At 41.9% G+C, this 20,970-nt stretch overlaps 1 protein-coding gene across 1 annotated transcript in view; it reads left to right on the forward strand.

Annotated features, from left to right (window-relative positions):
• The window catches only part of celsr1a (cadherin EGF LAG seven-pass G-type receptor 1a), a 65,869-nt gene extending 47,537 nt beyond the window's left edge, over positions 1-18,332 (forward strand). The window contains exons 9-35 of the mRNA XM_030772367.1: positions 1,170-1,336; positions 1,593-1,778; positions 2,138-2,251; positions 2,537-2,711; positions 2,945-3,086; positions 5,046-5,166; positions 5,526-5,709; positions 6,098-6,199; positions 6,990-7,084; positions 7,297-7,506; positions 8,283-8,466; positions 8,693-8,836; positions 9,142-9,322; positions 9,898-10,065; positions 10,419-10,545; positions 10,678-10,878; positions 11,814-11,988; positions 12,616-12,728; positions 12,982-13,061; positions 13,278-13,404; positions 13,529-13,654; positions 13,904-14,040; positions 14,867-14,970; positions 15,213-15,356; positions 15,721-15,960; positions 16,549-16,825; positions 17,148-18,332. Coding sequence (XP_030628227.1) covers positions 1,170-1,336; positions 1,593-1,778; positions 2,138-2,251; positions 2,537-2,711; positions 2,945-3,086; positions 5,046-5,166; positions 5,526-5,709; positions 6,098-6,199; positions 6,990-7,084; positions 7,297-7,506; positions 8,283-8,466; positions 8,693-8,836; positions 9,142-9,322; positions 9,898-10,065; positions 10,419-10,545; positions 10,678-10,878; positions 11,814-11,988; positions 12,616-12,728; positions 12,982-13,061; positions 13,278-13,404; positions 13,529-13,654; positions 13,904-14,040; positions 14,867-14,970; positions 15,213-15,356; positions 15,721-15,960; positions 16,549-16,825; positions 17,148-17,172 — 4,049 coding nt within the window. The 3' untranslated portion in view covers positions 17,173-18,332. The remainder of the gene's footprint in view (positions 1-1,169; positions 1,337-1,592; positions 1,779-2,137; positions 2,252-2,536; positions 2,712-2,944; positions 3,087-5,045; positions 5,167-5,525; positions 5,710-6,097; positions 6,200-6,989; positions 7,085-7,296; positions 7,507-8,282; positions 8,467-8,692; positions 8,837-9,141; positions 9,323-9,897; positions 10,066-10,418; positions 10,546-10,677; positions 10,879-11,813; positions 11,989-12,615; positions 12,729-12,981; positions 13,062-13,277; positions 13,405-13,528; positions 13,655-13,903; positions 14,041-14,866; positions 14,971-15,212; positions 15,357-15,720; positions 15,961-16,548; positions 16,826-17,147) is intronic.
• The last annotated feature ends 2,638 nt before the right edge of the window (positions 18,333-20,970 follow it).

Below are 20,970 nucleotides of genomic sequence, written 5' to 3' on the forward strand. Positions count from 1 at the left end.
TTTTTCATGTCATTGAGATGAATGCTTGAAATAGCGTTCCTTCTTGTGGTTTAATTTGGTAAAGAGAGAGAGATCTGATTTGTCTCCCTCTAAACAAAGTGAGGACACCTTCAGATCAGCTCCAGATAGGCTTCAGATAGGCTTCCCTTTGTCAGATTTCTCTACACTCTTGCCAGTGTACAGATAGTGTATCCTATTCGTGGAGTAAAATAAAGAAAACTGCCAGGAACGACTGGCAGCTCTTTGGCAGTGTGGAGAAAGGCAGTGTTGAAGCCATCTGAGTCATGTTTGTAATGCTCTGAGTGGTATGCGCAGAGCCAGTGTGTGTCTTCATATTTCAGTCTTTGCAGTGTCTGAGAATTTTGGATGTTGCCCAACTCTAAATGACTTGCTTGTCATTACTGCTATCTCTTTTCCTCTTTCTAGATTACGGACACTATACTTATGATACAGGAAATGAGAGAGAAGAAGAAAAGAAAGAAAATTAAAAAACTGGAGGTAGATAGGCAAAATAGATATGGAAGCTAGAAGCAGAGAGCATCGTAAGCCATTTCTGTTTCCAGAGATAATTGCTGCCTTTATGTAGAACTGTGTGCTCCAGGAAGCCCGTAAGCAACAGGGCTTATACTTCGATTATTTCCGTGGGCAGTGTCTTCTGTAAGGCCGACAGAAATTCTTTAGATTACGCTGGCTGCACTGAGCTGGTGGTCTTTATGGCAGGTATTATCCATGCGAAAATATGTCAATATCTGCAGTCCCCCTCTGGAAATTGTTGTCTTAGTTTAAGGATTACTCTCTCTAGAGTTTCCCTGACTTTGAGGAGCCCTAAGACCAGAGTTTTTCACGGGGCTTTGTGATATATTCAGGTTTAATTCACTCTGCTTTTGCCTCGGGTTTGGTCCGGATTTCCAGCAAGTAATATGAAAGCCCGCAAATAGAATTTGTAAACATAATAATATTATAAAAATGCTTTATAAGATGCTTGTCATGGTCCTAGTGTGGCACAATCCTAGTTGATGAGATCTGTTTGGTTTATTGTGTACTTTGTCCAAATAAAGAAATAAATAAAACCACGTTAATAATTTCCCAATTATTACGCATTCTCAAATGCCACTCAGACTTTCTGCACTTAGCACTGTGTTTTAATTGACCTTGTATTTCCTCTTCAGACATGCCATCTCTCCAGCATTTCGGTGGCCAGGCCATGGTGTTGTGGAATGACACAGACATCACCATCGCTGTGCCCTGGTACATTGGCCTGATGTTCCGCACCAGGCAGAGCAGCGGGACTCTCATGCAGGCAAATGCAGGGGATGCTTCCAAAATCAACCTCCTGGTCAGTTTCCATGGCAGCACTGCTAAGTTTTGTGTCCGTTTACGTAAATGTTTTCATGAATCGTAAAGCGATTTCACTTTCTGTATCAGACAGCCCTAAAAAGACTTTATTATTTATAATCAGTTCTTTAAAAAAATCTTACAATCACTCGTGACAGCAACCTTAAATTTTCCTGTTTTTCAGATTAGTGATGTTTGCTCAATTCTTCCGATGTAATTTTGAAGAATTAGCTTTTCTTTCCTTGTTTTCCTTTCAGATACATAACAAGCAGTTGCTCTTTGAAGTTCTCCTGGGAAAACAGCGTGTGGCATTTCTGGAGTTTCCGGAGGTGCGAGTGAATGATGGAGAATGGCACCATGTCCTAGTGGAACTGAAGAGCAGTAAAGAGGGCAAAGACATAAAGTACATAGCACAAGTGTTTCTGGATTATGACATGTACCAGGTATGAAACAGTTTCACATTGTGAAAACCTTACATCACAAAATATGGATCAAATCAACTCCACTCAACCTCATCTGTGTTCTCTTTAAAATATATACTCTCTCACCACATCTCAAGCCTGACTATGGTAAAATATGTCGACATTTAAATGACATTTAACACAAATTAGGCCCATGGAAAAGTTTACATACTTTTACAGTGCATGTACATATACTTACATTATTACATAGATTAATACATAGAATGAACTGTCATTTGCAAAGCAGCGGGTAAACAAATATGCAGAGTGTATAGCTGAGTCAACAGGTGACTGAGTGTAAGTCAGAGTGCTGCTCTCATGGAAGTGCTTGTGCCTGACAGAGGGCAGTGGAAATTGGAAATGAGCTTCCAGGACAGAGGATAAGAAGTCTCTTTCTGGGTGGGCTGCCTGCAGACAGTAATCGTGTCCAAAAGGGCTTTAAGGGCTGCATGCAGGTGAGTTCTGTCCTCCATGCAGTCAGATCTGAGATGTGTCAGCTCAAACACCTCTACGGTGTGCCTAATGCTAAGAGAATATTACTGATAAAATATTCTCTGTAGTTGTTAAAATTTGTCATATAAGAATCCACCTTCACGGGTTTTTTTTTACTTCAGACTACAAATCATATAGAAAGAAATGCTCTAATCTAGTCGGATTCATCCCACTTATTTCTCTCAGTATTACCTGTTGACCTGTACTGTACGACGGTATTCAGCTCATGTGTGAACGGTGTCTCACAGGGAGTACGGATGGGAGAGACAGCCACCAACACAGCTAACATAGACATGCAACGGGGCTTCAAGATCCGTGTGGAGGAGGGTTGTGACCTGCCTGACCCCTGTGACTCTAACATATGTCCTGAGAACAGCCATTGCAGTGATGAATGGAGTACACACACCTGTGTCTGTGATCCAGGTGAGGCAGAGATATCACAACACATCCGCACAGCATCCTCTGATTTATGTGCAGATCTCTTTTGGTGTGTTTTTCTTTTGTATCTGGTTTCTCTTTTTTTTCCCCACTTCTTCACTTTTGTGTGTCTGTTTCTCACTGTTGCTCCTGTTCTCTCCTGACTTTATTCTTTTCTTTCATTCGGCTCCCCTGTTGTTTCTCTTCTCCTCACTCTCTTGGTCCCCACTCTCTTTCAGGGTTTTTTGGTAAAGCGTGTGTGGATGCCTGTCATCTTAACCCTTGTGAGCACGTGTCCACTTGTGTCCGCAAACCCAGCTCCTCCCACGGTTACACGTGTGAATGTGGACAGAACTACTACGGACAGTACTGTGAGAACAAGTAAGACACACAACATGTTTAACTACCTGCTTCAACTGTGACACTCACTCAGTCAACGTTATACTGAATGCAAGAATACAAGCCATCTACTGTACATTACCGCTTTACTGGGGAAGCACTGCTAGGTCAGGTAACCATGAAATGATTGTGAGCATTTACGATGGATCCAATCACATAGCAGCGACTACCAGTCTACAAAAAGGACACCGTGGCTTTTTAAGAATTTGAGTGTTGTTTGAGATTATTCTAGTCTTCCTGTTTGTGGTTGTGAATGTGTGTGAACGAGTTTGATTTGTGTGTATATCTTTGTGGACAGCTCGTCAAAGGAGAGCTTAGCGCACAAAAGTGATATAGTCACATGGCCACAGTGAATAGACTTAATCCCTGCTAAAGTTACTGTCCAAGTTTTTCTTTGCTCTTCTTCTTTCACCCCTAGAAGACAGCTTTATCTGTTTCACATTACTGAGAGAACTCTCAATAAGGAGAATATATACCACACTTGTGTTTATGTGTTTACAATCTGCCCTTTTGTATTGCTGTATATGTGTTAAGATCTGTGATTCCCACCATGATCCTCAGGGATTCTCAGTTACCCCACCTGCTTGTTATGTCCAGACGAGTACACCTTAGTCATCTAATAAGCCAGCTTTTAGGTTTTTGACTCAGATGTGGTGCAGATGGCATAGAATAGATATGTGGGATGCCTAAATCTCCATGGGAACCACAATGGAAAGCCCTGGTTTAGGTCATCTGGTTTTACATTGGGTTGCTGTCTTGAAAAGTTCCTGTAGCGTTTACTATACTAGATAGTCCTGATGTGATTTATGAGTGGGTGGAAATCCTCCTCAGGCCACTGCTGCTGCTGCTGCTGCAAGTCACTCCCCTGGCTCAGCTCCACAGCACAGTGGAAACGAACACAATGAACCTGCCACATGTCTGGACAGGCGCTTGTGTTTGTGCTGCACTAAAATCATGCCTCTGATTGTTTTCATGTTTAAGCTAATCAACCCCAGTGCTCTGAGTTTTGCTTCCAGTCTTACATGCTACAGTGATTTACTTCAGATGCTTTTGCCTTCACTCTGCTTTTGGCAGCTCACAGCTTACTGATTATCTGCTATTTTCTCACTTGCCCTCTCTGTGCATCTGATGCCCTGGTAATGAAACCCACATGCATCTGTGCTGCTCCCTCACTGAATTTTTTTCTGGCCTGAATGTCTCAGATTTTTCTGTTCCTCTCTGATTTTCATTAAAGTAGAAATTCAGAGACTCCTTCATTTTTTTTCAGTATTAAGACCCAAAACCTCTCAAGTACAAAAGCCATAGATGGTTGGTTTCAGGGTTTAATGTTGGATTGTCAAAGTCCCATAAAGTTTTGACATTCTGAAAAGGCATGTATAAATATTCATATATATGCCTATGCCTACATATATATATAAACCGTAATATAAGCCCTACTACATACATATATATATATATATATATATATATATATATATATATATATATATATATATATATATATATATATATATATATATATGTATGTATGTATGTATATGTGAGTGACAGGAGCTCCTTTACATAACTCTACATTGTTCATGCTGTTTCAATCCCACCACCTGCTAGGTTGTAAGTGTTTACATGCTGACCAGCATTTCAGGAGAAATGCACCACCTCCTGTTTTAAATATGATGGAGGAGATATTCTTTGGTTGACTGAGAGTCCATGGATGTTTGGTCTCTGTGTCTGTGAATACCCTTATACTAACCACTCTGCCACCATGCACTCATTTATTAGCACATGCTTTATTCATTGTCTTAGTGTACGGGTTACTACTGTAGACTTTTGGTGAGAAAAGTATCAAATATGTTGAATGAGAATCTTTGCGATATTCAGTTGATTATTAAAATGATGTGATTATAGCTGTCTGGATCTAATTTGTGCATTTTCACCATGCAGGGTGGAGAAGCCCTGTCCTCGAGGTTGGTGGGGGAGCCCCATGTGTGGCCCATGCAACTGTGATATCAGCAAAGGCTTCAATGCAGACTGCAACAAGACCACAGGGGAGTGTCGTTGCAAGGTAAGAACACAGGAGATGGACTTAGACTTAGACTTAGACTGCTTTTATTGTCATTTCCACATATGCATGAGTCATACATACAGGGGAACGAGATTGCATTACACAAGGACCACAGTGCCACATAAAACAATATAACAAATAAATACCACATAAAACAATAAATACACACAATAAGTACTGAGGAGAGGGTTTAAAAAAAAAAAAAAAAAAAATCCGGGGGGTAATAAATATGACAACAGAAAGTACTGGGTAAAACAGAAGTACTAGGTAAAGACAGAAAGTACTGGGTAAATGGGAATCTTCCATTACAGGTACATCAGTACTGCTCATATACACCGCTAACCGTCTTCTCTTTCTAGGATAACTACTACCGCCCAAAAGATGGTGACACCTGCTACCCTTGTGATTGTTTTCCATCGGGCTCCAAGTCCCGTACCTGTGATGTCCACACAGGCCAGTGCCCATGCAAAACAGGCGTGATTGGGCGGCAGTGTAATCGCTGTGACAACCCCTTTGCAGAGGTTACCAACAGCGGCTGTGAGGGTATGTACTGTATTTATCTAAGCCTTTTCACACGAGTGAATGTTTTTCTTTCCTCTATCAAATCAAAAGCCCCCTAAAAAGTAACAGGTGTCATTTAAATCTGTCAAGTCTTTATAAGGATCTGTCATAGGCATACATTAATGTATGTTTTAGGCAGTATAGCAAAAGAGAACTGAAGAAAATATCTCAGAGAACCTGTGGTATGATACAAATTCTCACAAATCTGTAATGATGGTGTTTATTTGATTAGAACGCTGTTTGGACTGTGTTATAGACCTCGTTCAATATACCACATCAAGAGCAGTGCTGTTTCATCTGTATTACCAGATCCCCTTAAGGGTTTTCACCCAGTGCTGTCACATGACTCATCTATCCTGTCTCTCTGCAGTTGTTTATGGCGTATGCCCCAAGGCCTTTGACGATGGAATTTGGTGGCCCAGAACCAACTTTGGGCGCCCTGCTGCTATGAACTGTCCCAAAGGATCCATTGGTGAGAACTACTTGCTTTTTCAACAGATGAATATAATTTTTTATCTTAAAATCATCTATTGCAACTGAGCATGTTTTATGGCTTTTTATATTGCAGTGTGCCCATGTCTCAGTTGTACTGTCTTAGTGGTAAAATATATTTTTTACGTTTTACTCCATTTTGTGTCTTTAATGTTGTACTGGATGTGCCTTTTTGAAAGAAGTAAATGTTAATAGGTATCTGTGACTGAATCCAAGTCAAAATGCCATGGTAACCACGGCTCCATGCCAACCTGTATCTCTGACACCACCTCTGTGGAGTACTCTCATCAACAAAACCTGTTAATGAGGCCATCTTATTGGCCAAGCCCTTCCTGCAAGTCTTTTCATTGGTTGGGTAAACGGATTCTAATAGAGCGTTGTCTCCGGAGGGAGCCGTAAGGCAAACACAGGGCTTTGTGGAGAAGACTTGGCAAAGAAACACATTCACTGGAGCTTTGAATGCCTATAATGCCCTCTGTTGAAATGGGGCACGAGCTCGTTTTCCAGACTGCTCCATTCCTGGAAACCTGAAATAATGTTTACTAATCTTGACTGAAAGAATAAATACATACAGTGTCTTTCCTCACAAGTCAAAGTGGTAATTTTATCCATTTTGATCTTTTCCTGGATGTCGTGAACTGAGTTAGGCTGATTCCAGTACTTTTGTATTGTGTAGCAACGAATTGCATTCAGACTGTCAGATGTAATAACTTTGACGCCACTCCTAATACAGTTTCTAATTCCTGTTCTCCGTTCATTTGGTGAACTAGGCACAGCTATCAGACACTGCAGTGATGAGAAAGGATGGCTTCCTCCAGACCTCTTCAACTGTACCACTATCACCTTCTCTCAGCTGAAGAAAATGGTACGTTTCCTTGCCTTATCACACACCATAAAACTATTTATTAACTCTGATCAATGCATTTTTTCCAGCAGGTTTCAGCGTGTACTCATGAGCCTCAGCAGGAATTTCTTAATTCCGTATCTCTCGTATTTAACTGACAAAAGAGTAGTGCTGAATCTCAACTTGTTCTCACTCTTTATCTTTTTTCTGATCTCTTCTGTTGCTCCCTCCAGAATGATGAGATGCTCCACAATGAAACCAGGATGGATGGTCAGAAGTCAAAGGAAATCGCTCGTATGCTGCAGAATGCCACAAACAACACCGTCTCTCTTTATGGCAACGATGTGAAGACGACATTTCATCTCATTTCCCGTGTGCTGCACTATGAAAGTCAGCAGCAGGGCTTTGATCTGACAGCCACACGTGATGCAGACTTCAATGAGGTCAGACACAGTTTTAGCACATAGGTCACTACCTGTGTTGCTGTCTCTCGTCTTTAATGTGATACATTGCTTTGTAGAGTAAAGTTTGGGACACCTTTTTTTTAGGCAGCTCTTGGGCACTTGTTTTGTGTGGACAGGTTCCCAAACAGATAATGACACGTAAGACTGCAGGCATGTTTCCATTTGTTGCTTGGCCATTGTTCTGCTTCCAATTTCAGTTTTTGTGATTAAATATCAAGTGTCTATAATTTGCAGTTTATTTAATTTATGTTTTTAATTGAAAACCTGGATAGTAGTATCGGTTTGTCTAATGTAGCGTGTGAAGTTGTTAATGGATTTACCAATAGAGCTTAAAGTTGTTGGTTTATAGTATGAATAGCTTTTAAATGCATTTGAGCTTCTGCTAGTGTTGTGGAGTGTGTGCCTAGAGGGAGATTTTATTTTTTTGTCACAGAAAATGATCTGTACCTCTGAGAACTAGAGCTCAGAGGATTAAATGTGAGTAAGTGAGCATGCAGTGTCTTATCCATTCTCTTTAACAGAGAAGCCCCAGGTAGAACTTCTTTGGATAAAACCCCCTGTTAGCAGACCTCATTAGAGTGCATGTACTCAACCAGAGCTACACGCATGGCTCTGCCGGTGTTATGTAGGTCACAACTGTGAGGGAGGGGATGGAAACCCCTAAGAAGACATAGGGCAAAGATAAGATAGATGTAGTTCAGTGCTCTTATTTATATAATTTATATATATATATTTGTGTGTTTGGACTGTTGCAGAACCTAATAAGGGCAGGCAGTGTCATTCTGGACCCAAAGAACAAAGTGCACTGGGATCACATACAAAGGACAGAGGGGGGCACAGCACACCTGCTCCACCACTTTGAGGAGTACGCCAACACTGTGGCCCAGAACATTAGGAAGACGTACCTGAAACCTTTTGTTATTGTCACAGAAAACATGAGTGAGTACATTTACTGATCAGTAATAAACAAAAGACTGGACTGGTCGTGGCGCATGTCATTTTGTTATTGTCACAGAAAACATGAGTGAGTACATTTACTGATCAGTAATAAATAAAAGACTGGACTGGTCGTGGCGCATGTCATTGTCAGGGTCTGTCCAACATAGAAAAGGGCTTTTTTTTGCATCATTTGTGGACTATGTTCCCTTTCTCTCACCATGAGTAGTTCTGGCAGTTGACTACCTGAACTCCTCCAGACCAGAGAGTTCAAATATCCCCCGCTTCCAAGAGATCCTGGAAGAGTACCCCAAAGACCTGAAGTCCTCAGTTGTATTTCCAGAGTTCACCTTCAAACCTCTGAAGCAGAAAGGTAAACACAACCATCACTTCACACAGATCACATATAAAACCACTCATATTAAGGAAACCATTGCTAAGCTTTCTCAGATTCTGCACCTGCGTTCTCTAAAATACTCCTTTTGATGAAACATAAACATTCAGTATGCATTGTTCACTGTAAAATCTAAAAGGGTAAGGGAAGGGCTAATGTTGCACCCTGGAGACTGAAGAAAGTTTTCTCTGTGTTTTAAAAATAATTTATATTATTGTTTTCCCTGTGCCAATACTTGCAGACTTTGCCCAACTGCACCTTTTTTTTCATTTTGCACTATATAGTGATTCCTACAAATGAGCCAGAGACTCAGAGCAGCTCCACTGGAGAAGACCACACTCAGACACACAGGAAGAAGCGTACTGTTGACAGTCCCTCTCCTTATCCCGTTGCCGTGGTGATCATCTACAGGTCTCTGGGCCAGCTCTTACCTGAGCAGTATGACCCTGATCGGCGTAGTCTGAGGTAATGGAATGCCTGTACTGATTTAGGACAATCACACTGTCATCCAGTATGGCATGAGTAAAGAATATTGCTGAGAGACCTACACTTATGTAATGTAAAGAAAGTTTACTAACATTTCATGGATATCATATACATTAGTGCTGAGCTGTATTCAGAATGTCTCTGAATTATGAGTTATTATGAACCAACGGACGAGCAGTGGCAGTAACAGATATTACCCCTGTGATCTCTTGATTCATGCTGGTTTCCATGACATCACATTTTCCCAGAGTTCAAATCACCAGGCTAGATGAAACACTGCTTATCGCAGACTTTGAGTATAAAACTCTCAACAAACTGAACCCAGCCAAAGTAATGAAAGCATACCATCCAGATAGTATACAAACTTAGCTTAGATTTGTTATTATTATTTTGAACATGTCAAAATATTTGGTCCATTCTGGTGTTCAACTCCAAAGCCCTCATGCACAGTATATATTATGGGGTGTTAAGACAGTGCTTGGCCGGTTGCCAGGCGACAGGGAGCAGCTGAGAGGGTATACTGAATGTACCACTGTCTCGTCTCCGTGTTGCAGGCTCCCCAACCGTCCTGTCATCAACACACCCATCGTCAGCACGATGGTCTACACTGAGGGAGAGCCCCTCCCCAGCCCCCTGGAGAAGCCAATCACTCTGAACTATAATCTGTTAGAGACAGAGGAGAGGACCAAACCTGTGTGTGTGTTCTGGAATCACTCCATCGCGTGAGTCCCACTCATCTAATATATCACAAGTAGACTTCTTCAGTGCCTTATACGGGCGTATTGTTAGTGTGGAGCATAATATAACATGTGGAACTCTCAAACAGGGCTATCAGTATATACTGGAATGTTCATCATATCGCCATTGTATCATATCAGATGTCATGTACTTAATGTGTTATTGTTGCAACCACTTTCCTGTAAATTATATAGAGTCCACTATGTTGTATGTGAGTTTGTTTCTCAGCCTGAGATGTTGTATGTTAAAAGCAAACATGGCTTTTTGTATATAACATTGCTATAAACCATTTTACTCCCCTTTAAGACTCTCAGTCTCAACACGTGTTGTTTTACAGCATTGGGGGCACTGGTGGTTGGTCCTCAAAAGGCTGTGAACTGGTCTCCAGAAATTCGACACATATCAGCTGCCAATGTAATCACATGACTAGCTTTGCTGTACTCATGGACGTCTCAAAGAGAGAGGTACTGCATCTTTAACCGCTAACGCATGGCAATGCAGAATGAATATTTGGGAAAAGAAAATGAAACATCTTTAAATATTTTTGTGTTTCATTGTCTCTCTCTTTTGTCTTTCTCTCTCACTGTCTCTCTCAGCATGGAGATGTTCTGCCTCTGAAAATAGTCACTTACACCACCGTGTCAGCCTCCCTGCTGGCCCTGCTGCTCACTTTCATCCTGCTGGCCATCCTACGTAAGCTGCGCTCCAACCTCCACAGCATCCACAAGAACCTCGTGGCTGCGCTCTTCTTCTCCGAGCTTGTCTTCCTCATCGGAATCAACCAGACTGACAATCAGGTAATTTCATTTGACTTCGCTTTTTTCAGCTCCTCAATTATTACTTTGGTCAAATTTTTCTTTTCATCATGGAATACAGAGATGCTCTTCCTGTTATTAAAGAGATGTAATTATGTGCTCAGTACTTTGGTAATTATAAGTAGTTGAGAGCTTTGTTGCTCACTGACAAATTGATGGGATTAACAGGACAGCTGTTCCTGTAGGTTGCCCTATTGAATATGATAGTTATTTACCACAGTGTGGAATAAAGCGTCTGTAGGTATTAGGTTACTGCACGTTTTTCTTTTATGGTGTAAGATCTTAGTCATTTGCCTTGAGAAATGTCGAACAGATTACCTACATATTTACTTTAAAAGACACTCAGCACACAAGGCTTGGTCAGCCTAGCTGGACTTGGTCGTACCAGCCTCAGGCAGAGAAGTGATAAGACCTCCTTTAAAGTTTGGCTGCTCCTGCCATCCACTATCCCTCTGGGCTTTATGGTGTAGACAAGTTCAGACTGATGTCTCCTGGTCTTGGGAGTGTCCCAGGGAGACAGTGAAGTAAAGTGTGTAGCACATAACAGAAATGCACAGACACACACAGGTAAGGGCGCACTGTTTAACCAGCACTGTCCTGTGGTCTCTGCTGTTTCTGGGCTCTGTGTACTCTCATATCCAGTTGAACTGTAATCTGATTCTCGTGTTTGTTAAAGGAATGCTGTCAGTCACACCTAGCTCTGCCAAGCGACTTCAGATTTATGGCCATGTTGCAGCTCCCTCTGATCTTCCCCACCTAATGGGGTTTTCCCATGACAAGTTCATACATTCCACCAGAGACAGATCCCTCTCTCTTACACACATCAGTAGGATACTGCCATGACTCCATGTCACATCTGACCTATGATCCTTAACCTCTGACTTTCACTTTCATTCTGGTGTTTGCCCCTGGCATAGTTTGTTTGTACCGTGATCGCCATCCTGCTACACTTCTTCTACATGTGCACGTTTGCCTGGATGTTTGTGGAGGGACTGCACATCTACCGCATGCTGACGGAGGTCCGCGACATCAACCACGGGCACATGCGCTTCTATTATGCCATTGGCTGGGGCATCCCCGCTATCATTACAGGTAGGAATGGTATCCTATGTGGCATGCACGTACGCACGCGCACACACACACGCACACACACACTCAGAGACTCTTATAGCACACATTCAAACTGCAACCAAACTCATACAAACCACAATCCAACACACGCCCATCAAATTATACACAAAACACTCAAAGAAACCACGAAGAACCATACACAGGCACTCACACACCCTTGCCTGACTGCCATTTTGTTTGAGTGCCATCATGCCGGGACTAGCTTTTCCCCAGAGCAGTGTCTGATCCCTGTGGGAAAGGAGGAAATACTGGAGTCTTCTCTTTTCTTCTCTTCTATTCTCTTCTCTTCTCTCTCTCTCACTCTCTCTCTCTCTCTTTCTCTCTTTCTCTCACACTCTGCTGTTATCTCCAGCTGGAAGACTTCCTCTTAGGCCGTCTGAAGCTACTGATTCCTGAGCCTCAGTCTATCAGGGTGTCACTTTCCATACTGGCACATACTCAAAGCTTGAGAGAGAATGAGCCCAGCACTGAGCCTGCCCAGCCTCTCTTCACTCTCTAAATAGCAGAGCTGATCTGTTGTTTGGGAGGTTATTTGTGTGTGGAGCTGCTGATTTTTTTCTCTCCCTCTCTCTCTCTCTGGGAACACAGGTTTGGCTGTGGGGTTGGATCCTCAGGGCTATGGCAACCCAGACTTCTGTTGGCTCTCTGTTCACGACACCCTTATCTGGAGTTTCGCAGGGCCTATCTGTATCGTGGTCCTGGTGAGTATGTAGCGTGCACATGCTATACATACTACTATCTTCACCCAGTATTCTGTTGTGGTTTTTTTTTGTTTTGTTTTGTCTTGTACTTTTTCTCTTTAGCATTCATTTTTTGGTAGATATTCCCTCCTCTATGTATGTACTTTTGTTAATGTAATTCGACTGAGTGCCATGTGGCTGTGTCAGTGGATGCTGTTGAAGATAGGGTAATTGACTTAGAGTCTCACATGTTTAAAATGAACTCTTCCCCCAGGTCAACATTGTGATCTTTATGCTGGCTGCAAAGGCATCTTGTGGTCAGAGACATCGGTCGTTTGAGAAGTCTGGAGCCATGTAAGTCACATTGCCGTTAAGCTAATTAAATGTTACAGTTGAAGGAACACAGCTGTTGAGGTGATAGAAATTCTATTTTGAAATATTTATTTTGCTTGTATTTATGTAAAGTTTTTTTTTTTTTTTTAATTTAAAGTTGAATTGTATTTTTTTGTGTTTGTGTGTGCCTGTGTCTTTATCTTTGTGTGTGTGTGTGTGTCTGTGTGTAACCACCAGTCCGGCGCTGCGTGTGGCCTTCCTTCTCCTGATACTCATCAGTGCCACATGGCTCCTGGGCCTGATGGCTGTCAACAGTGATGTCATGACCTTTCATTACCTATTTGCCGTCTTCAGCTGTCTACAGGTAAAACCTGTTATGTGTCGTTTCAGTGATAACCACACGCACAGTGATATTGTGGAGTCTCTGCTAGTCTGTTTGCCACAGCCGATAAATTTAACTGACTCCATCTCTCTCTCTTTTTCCTCAGGGAATATTCATTTTCTTCTGCCACTGCGTATTCAACAAAGAAGTGAGGAAAAATCTGAAGCACGTTTTCACAGGAAAGAAGCACTTACCCGACGAATCTAGTGCCACACGTGCATCTCTCTTAACTGTAAGTGTGAGCATGACTGTAAATGTGAGCAAAAGAAGACAATAAAGCAGTAGGAGAGAGACAGGGAAGTTTATCCTTATCATTGTCCTGTCTGCATCATACACTGTACCACAGAGAGCACACAGATGTGTTCTGTTTTGCCTCCACTGATTTGTCCAAAATCTGCAATGACCATCTCTGTGATATTGATGACCTTTCTCTCTCTCTCTGCCCCTCCAACCCCCCCACCCCCCACCCACTCCTCCACAGCGTTCTCTAAACTGTAACAACACCTACATAGAAGACGATACCCTGTTTCGGTCAGCCGTTGGGGAATCCACTGTGTCTCTGGAGAGTACTGTCAGGTCAGGCCAGAGCCACAGAGGCTACCTTGCGTATGTGCTCAGGTAACCTGGTGCTGGGTGCATGCCGCTCCCTGCTTCTCTGTTTCTGTCTCTTCATAGCTATTTTAACTCTTTCTGTTCCTGCTCTTGTAAAAGGCCCACCTCACACCTTTTCATCTTTAAGCAGTTCTTTTGAGCATTCCTCTGCCCTCTGTGTTTCTCTGTTAGATCTGGACTAAGTTTCTGCCTCTCTTCTGTGGACTGGTTTTCTCACATGCATGGCACAGCAGCATGGCTTTGCCGCTGCACTGCAGCTTGTACACTCAGGTGCACGGGTGTGTCTAACCTCCCCACCCACCTCCAGAAACGTGTTGATTAGTCATGGATGGATGTTATTGCTCTGTCCTTCACAGAGCAAGTCTTTTGCTTTTGAACCCAGGAACCTCCAGAGGTTGCCCATGTATAGAGCCCTAGTTACAGACATATTAGCTGAGCAGACAGTTCATGGGAAGATTAAGCTGGAGCAATTGGGATGTTTCCTTGAGGAGCAGAACTTTTGGAGGTGTTGGCTGTAGTCCAGCCCAGACAAGTCCTCCTCTTAACCCAGACAGAGGTGCACAGCCCCCAGCCACCATCTCAGTCTCCAGCCATCTGGACAGTGTTCCACAGTACAGTCCCTCCCTTTTGATGAAAAATGTTCTAACTCAGATTGCCTTTTGAAGATTGAATGTGTATTAGTGGGAACTGGATTTGTTGACGAATAACTGTCTGGTTTTTGCTGTGATATAATTACACAGGATTTTAGATGAACCTAGAGAGGGTTTTTCATAATTCTTAATGTGTCTCTCCGTCTCTGTCATTCCCTTTTCTCCATGTTGCATACACACAGAGATGATTCTGGTCAGAAGCCGAGTGTCTCCTCTGGAACGGCTAAAGCGGGACGCACAGACGTTGATGCCCCCCTATTCCACCGAAACGGCACAAAGGCAGATGGTAAAGACAGAGTTATAACTGCTAAAGATCTCAAAATGAATAAATAAAAATGTTCCATTTACATTAAGAGACTCAGTATTACAGTTATATTACAGCTTCCAGAGTTAAGCATAATGTTCCTATATAAGGTAGCTATATGCAGAAGTCTCTTGCCTGAAGTGACTACAGGACCGTGCTATGCAGTCTTCATGTCTATCATTAGAGGTACTGAAAAGTAACAGTGTGCTCTTTGTCATTATCAGACTCAGACTCAGATAGTGAACTCTCCGTGGATGAGCACAGTAGCTCTTACGCCTCCTCCCACTCGTCAGACAGTGAGGACGATGAAGTCGACATGAAGCCTAAGTGGAACAATGAGAGGCAGCCTCAGCACAGCACACCTAAAGGTATCCAGCAACTACCTAGAAACATTCCCAAAGGACTGTACACTCACTCCTTTTGAATGGTGTAAACTTTACCTGTAGCAAACGCTTAAATGTATGATAATGCCTCGAAACTGACTGAAAATAAATTGAGATTACGACATATCAAACCCAAAAGAAAAGGTAAAACAGCCACGTTAGAGTACCTAGTGCTAAGTTATCAGTATGGTTATTTCATTCTTAACAATAAGTGTAAAATGTTAAAATATAAAATATCAACTGTTTTTAAAAGAAATATTAACCGCTTTTAACAGAATAATAACAACTGATAGTAATAACTAATTTGAAGTTCTCTGACCGGTTATTCCACCCTTGTTTTCTAACACAGTGGACACAGTGTCCAATCACGTTAAGCCTTACTGGCCAACAGAGGCCACCACAGCCAGTGACAGTGAAGACGCAGGCGGGACAGACAGGCTGCGGGTGGAGACTAAAGTGAATGTAGAGCTGCATAAGGAGAATAAACTGAACCACACAGGAGACCCAGCACAAGACAAAGACCCCCCCACCAGAGAGAACACGCCATCCAGCCAGCCCAACAGCAATCATCAGCCAGAGCAGCGGAAGGGTGAGAGAATAAAAATGACTGAGTTCTGCACCCAGTTAAGACAATGTCTAACGGTGCCAACATGTGTTCCACACCTGTAGTTCATAGCCAAAATCACATATGCACCAAACTTGCCAATTGTGGCTTGGAATCAGCTGGCTGTGTTCCTTTGGCTGGGTGGATCAGCCTGGGTACCTCTCCCCTGTCACTCAGTAGTGCTCATTGACAGTCAGACACCCATGCTTTATCAGTAGTGTCCTCCAAGCGTCATTATTGTGCTTGATGATACTTCATATCTTGTAGAGAGGGGGAAATGAGTAATTGGCTTTCCACATAATGGAGGACGTGTGTGCTCGCATTACTCACCTGAACAGATGTAACTGTTGTGCAAGGTGGAGACAAAATCACAAGTGTTTAGTGATTCCAAATTGAAATAAAAAAGGGCAAAATGAAAAAGAAAAAGAGAACCTGGTTTTATCTCTTTCAGTATTTTTACAGTAGTTTTCATCTAATCAATGCTCCTGCTGGTGTTTAGCATAAGTATTTCATCTAAAACACAGCATTAATCATGACTGGTAACATGTTCTCTGTGATTTATTTCCCCTTCAGGGATTCTGAAGAACAAGATCACTTATCCCCCTCCACTCACGGATAAGAACATGAAGAACCGGCTGAGGGAGAAGCTGTCTGATTACAACCCTCCCTCAATCTCCTCCAGAACACCTTCAGTGGGGTCCAATGAGGCGATGCGACCTGTTACCGGCAGCAACAGCACCATAATCAAGCCCCCCCAGCGACAGGTCACACCCGCCAAAGAACAGCAGAACGGCATCGTGATGAATCTACGGACAGGGACCGTTAATGGTGGCAATGAATCAGACTCAGCGTGAGTACTCGTGATATCTACCCTGTAATGATGTCAGAAGGCATGTCTGTAGAACAACCTGACTTAGTGTTGGATGTAGTAAGACCTCTGATTCCCTGGTATAAAAAGAATGAATGCATATTTGTTCATAATGCATGTTGCTAACATTAAGAAAATTCATGTTGAGATGTTTCATGAGTCAGTGAATGCTCCCCTACTTATTGTCCTGTTTTGCATGTGCTTGTATGTGTAACCTTACCAATGCACTGCTAGCCCTGCATGTATTCACTCCCTCTCTCTGTCTTGCTCTCTCTACCTCTTCCCCACTCTGTTCCCAATACAGCGGCAGTAATGAAACCTCAATCTGACCCAGCAGGGAACCCCAGGAAATCCTGCCCCTGTGAGGGGACCATAAGAGCATGTACCCTGGAAGAAAGGAGAGAGCAGAGGGGACAAGCGACAGTTATGCAGGGAACGATGGAGTGGTCCAGTGGACCATCCAGTACCCTTCACTTTTACCCTCATACTCCTTCACTCCTAAGTTGGAGAACAGTATTACTGCAGACATTTGCCTACTAGACAGAAAAATATGTGGAAAGATAAAGGGAATGTATTGGACTAATTGTGGGGCTCTGACAGGATATTGAGCCTGTGCCAAAACCACTAGAGGGGGTGGAAACGACGTCCCCCAGAAGGTCATCTTGTGTGCCCAGACTGCGGGATGATGGGGAAAAGCAATCTCAAAGAAGATTTGTTTATGGATGTACTACCATTGACACTTAAGGCTTATCTGAGCTGACAGAATGTGAGAGTTTCTTCATTATCACATACATGTATATCCAGAACTGTTCAAAAGCAAGAAGTCTGTTTACTCCGTGTACATATGAACTGAACATACTTAAGAAGTTCCTTGCCTTTTTAGTCTCCTCACAGCAGCCTTACGGGCCAACGTCATCATGAGTATAATTACAGTGTAGATATTTCTGAAATTGTCTCTTTGGTATGTGAAAACTCTCTTGGTTGGGAGAGTATTGAGCCACAGATCTATACTGAAGTGAGGTTTTTAATAAGTCACATTACGAGATATTCTGATCTCTGGTTAAATCAAAATGCTGTAATTTTATACTTGATTACAGAGTTGTCTTTCTGGTTCACATAGTGCCTCCAAGTCCCACAATGAATGCTTATGACAAAGCTCAACTGCACATTTGTGTGAGATTCAGTAATGCTTTGATACAGCCATGCAACAAAAAGTATATGCAATAAATTGACATGATCCACTTCTGCGTAACTAAAATGAATGTATATGTGGTACACATATTCACTCCTTAAATGTCTGTTCATAGAATACCAACAGCCTATAAATACATGTCCTGAAGTCCTGCAGCAAACAGGATTCAGTCTTTCTCTGTCTTTTTATCAAAAACTTTTTTTTATAAAAAAGACACTGGAATTGTTGTAACATATGTATATTTATTTTTATGACTGACACACTGGATATTGATTGAAAGTTAAAAATTAAAAACACTTTGGATTTTTATTTGTTTTCAGCAATTTATTTTTACAAAACATGTGCAATATAGTGTCTTGACATTATCTGGACATGTTTATATTTTTATTTTCTGTATCGTTAAAAAGTATTTGCCAATCAACAATCAAGTTAGAGTGTCACTCTAAACTAAACAGTGTTAAGCTGAAAAGATGTTGAAAGATGATTCACTTAACTGTAATGAGAGTAGACATTAATTCTGCAAAACTTAAAGAAATTGAGACTGTGTATAAGGGAATTTATAAATCAGTAATATGACTAACACAAATTTAAAATCTGAGAGAAATTGTTAAGAGAATTCCCCAGAAGGAGAGAGCACTAAATAGAATAGTGTTCTGTTAAAGTGAGTTCCTCTGTGTGCTCTTCTGTATGAAATCATGTCAGTTAGGATTCTGTTGTGTAAAGTAAGATAAAAAACTTCTTCTTATAAAGTGGTAGTTAAAACATAGGTCTGTGTGAGGTCAGTACATTTACATTATTGCTTTGGGGTACTTTGAGGTGGTATGCCCAGTGTCCTCAGTTCCTCCAATCCAAATTTTGCCCTGTTTTTTTTCATCACTGGTAGTTCACTAAACTCTTTACAATGTGATTACAGTGTGATTGGACCTAACTCCATGGTAAACACATAAGCCCTGTTTACACCTTGCATTAAGATCCGATTTTGGTGATCCGATCACAAGTGGACAGCTCTGAGTACGTCTGGCTTTACACCTGGCTTTAGAATCCGTGTCTCGAGTGACCACTTGAGATGGGCTCTCACTGCACCGCTCTATATGCAAATAAAGACGCAAGTCATTTCCAACACGTTACCCCTTTCATTGAATTTCAGTTTCGCTTTTTTGATTGGAGATAGTACTTGTGATATGTGAGATGTCAGACAAATTTAGTGATCATTGATCGCTGTTTTCAGACATTAAGGCACGTTAAGTTGTTTCCTTATAATGGGCGTCCATGGAGAGGTAAACGCTTAACATGAGATAACGACCATACTCCTAGGATTTAGATTTTTTGACAGGAGGCATTTCTGACAAGAGATGTCCGAGAGAAATTTGGTGATCATTGATCACAGTTTTGGAACATTAAGCCACATTAAGCTTTTTCAGGTGAGTAGGCGGTCGTTCAGTGTGGTCGAGTTTGGATTTGCGTTTACACTGCTGTAAGAATATGGTCATATGCGGTCCAGACCACCTCCGAATGTGGTCTGAGTGATCGGATCTTGATGTGACCTCAATGTGCACTGGACTTTTTCACCTGTACTTTTGAGCTGTCCACTTGTGATCGGATCACCAAAATTGGATCTTAATGCAAGGTGTAAACGGCCTGAGTGATCGGATCTCGATGTGACCTCAATGCACTCTGGATGCGCTTACAGCTGTACTTTTGAGCTGTCCACTTCAGATCGGATTGCCAAAATCCAAGGTGTAAACAGGGCCATTCAGAGGTGGTCTGGACTGCATATGACCACACTGGCCCTGGTGGAAAAACCCTATGTAACCCTGAGTTGATTATTCCTGTAGTCTACTTGGTAGTGTATGCAGTATCTATAGCATACTGTACAGTGGACTAGAATGCTAGGAAAGAGTTTTAAGTTTCTACACACCTCTGCATTATTTAATGTCAGTTTGGATGCTGTTTTGTATTAGATGAAATGTGTTATAGTCAAAATAGCATACAGTGTTTCTCTGCTGTGTTGTGCCTGGCACAGCTGAGAGAGCATTGACTCTGCGGTCAGGTTTAGACAGAGTCCTACTGAGTACAAGGTTCAGCCCCTCCCTAATCCCTTGAGAACAATGGTACCTAGTTGGTCCTGATGCACCGTGAGTAATAAAGTAGGTTCTAGAAGGCAAGATCATATACTGGGTCATAGACATGAAATGCATGCACTTAACAACATATCCACATATGTCACTCATATTATTAGCTTTTTGTAACAAGCATGTACGTGTTTATAGAATGGTTACAAGACCTCCCTTTGGGTTATTATCTGATTGTGACTGCAAAATTAAATAAATGAATAAAAATTGCTCAATGAATGCATTTATTAGGCATATTCACTTCTAAGAAGAGGTAGAGTTGGAAGTTTGTGCATGTTTTGTCTTGTAATTTGTCACTATGTTCTTACACATTATTACCATTGAACATTGCACCCAGAAACCTAAGTCATTTGGATACAAAATGAACAGTCTCTCTTAGTTCTGTAACTAAAGCCTTATGTTTAAGGCACTCTTGCTTTACATTTCTCTATATGACCCGTTACATGACTAAAAATTTCTGCTTTGAATTCCAGGATAAGCCCTCTGTTCCCTTTCCTCCCTCTCTGTGTATGCATGCTGGAATTTGTCTTCAGCTAAGCAAGATTAGTCTGAATGCACTTAGCTGCAATACTTCAAAGCCCAAATGAAACATTACCATTTGAAAAGAAGGGTAGTTAATGCCTTCAGCCCATAGAGGCAGAACGAAAAAAAAAAAAAATCTACATATTTCATCAGCTGTGTATGTCACGACCTTCTATCATTTATGTCCATAAATAGCGTTCCTCTGTCCGCACGGCAGATGCAGATCAGCAGACACAGGGGTATGCCAGCAGGGCCTGGGTGAAGGCCTCCACTTCATCTTA

Source organism: Chanos chanos, chromosome 1, assembly GCF_902362185.1.
Source record: "Chanos chanos chromosome 1, fChaCha1.1, whole genome shotgun sequence".
Classification (NCBI taxonomy): domain Eukaryota; kingdom Metazoa; phylum Chordata; class Actinopteri; order Gonorynchiformes; family Chanidae; genus Chanos; species Chanos chanos.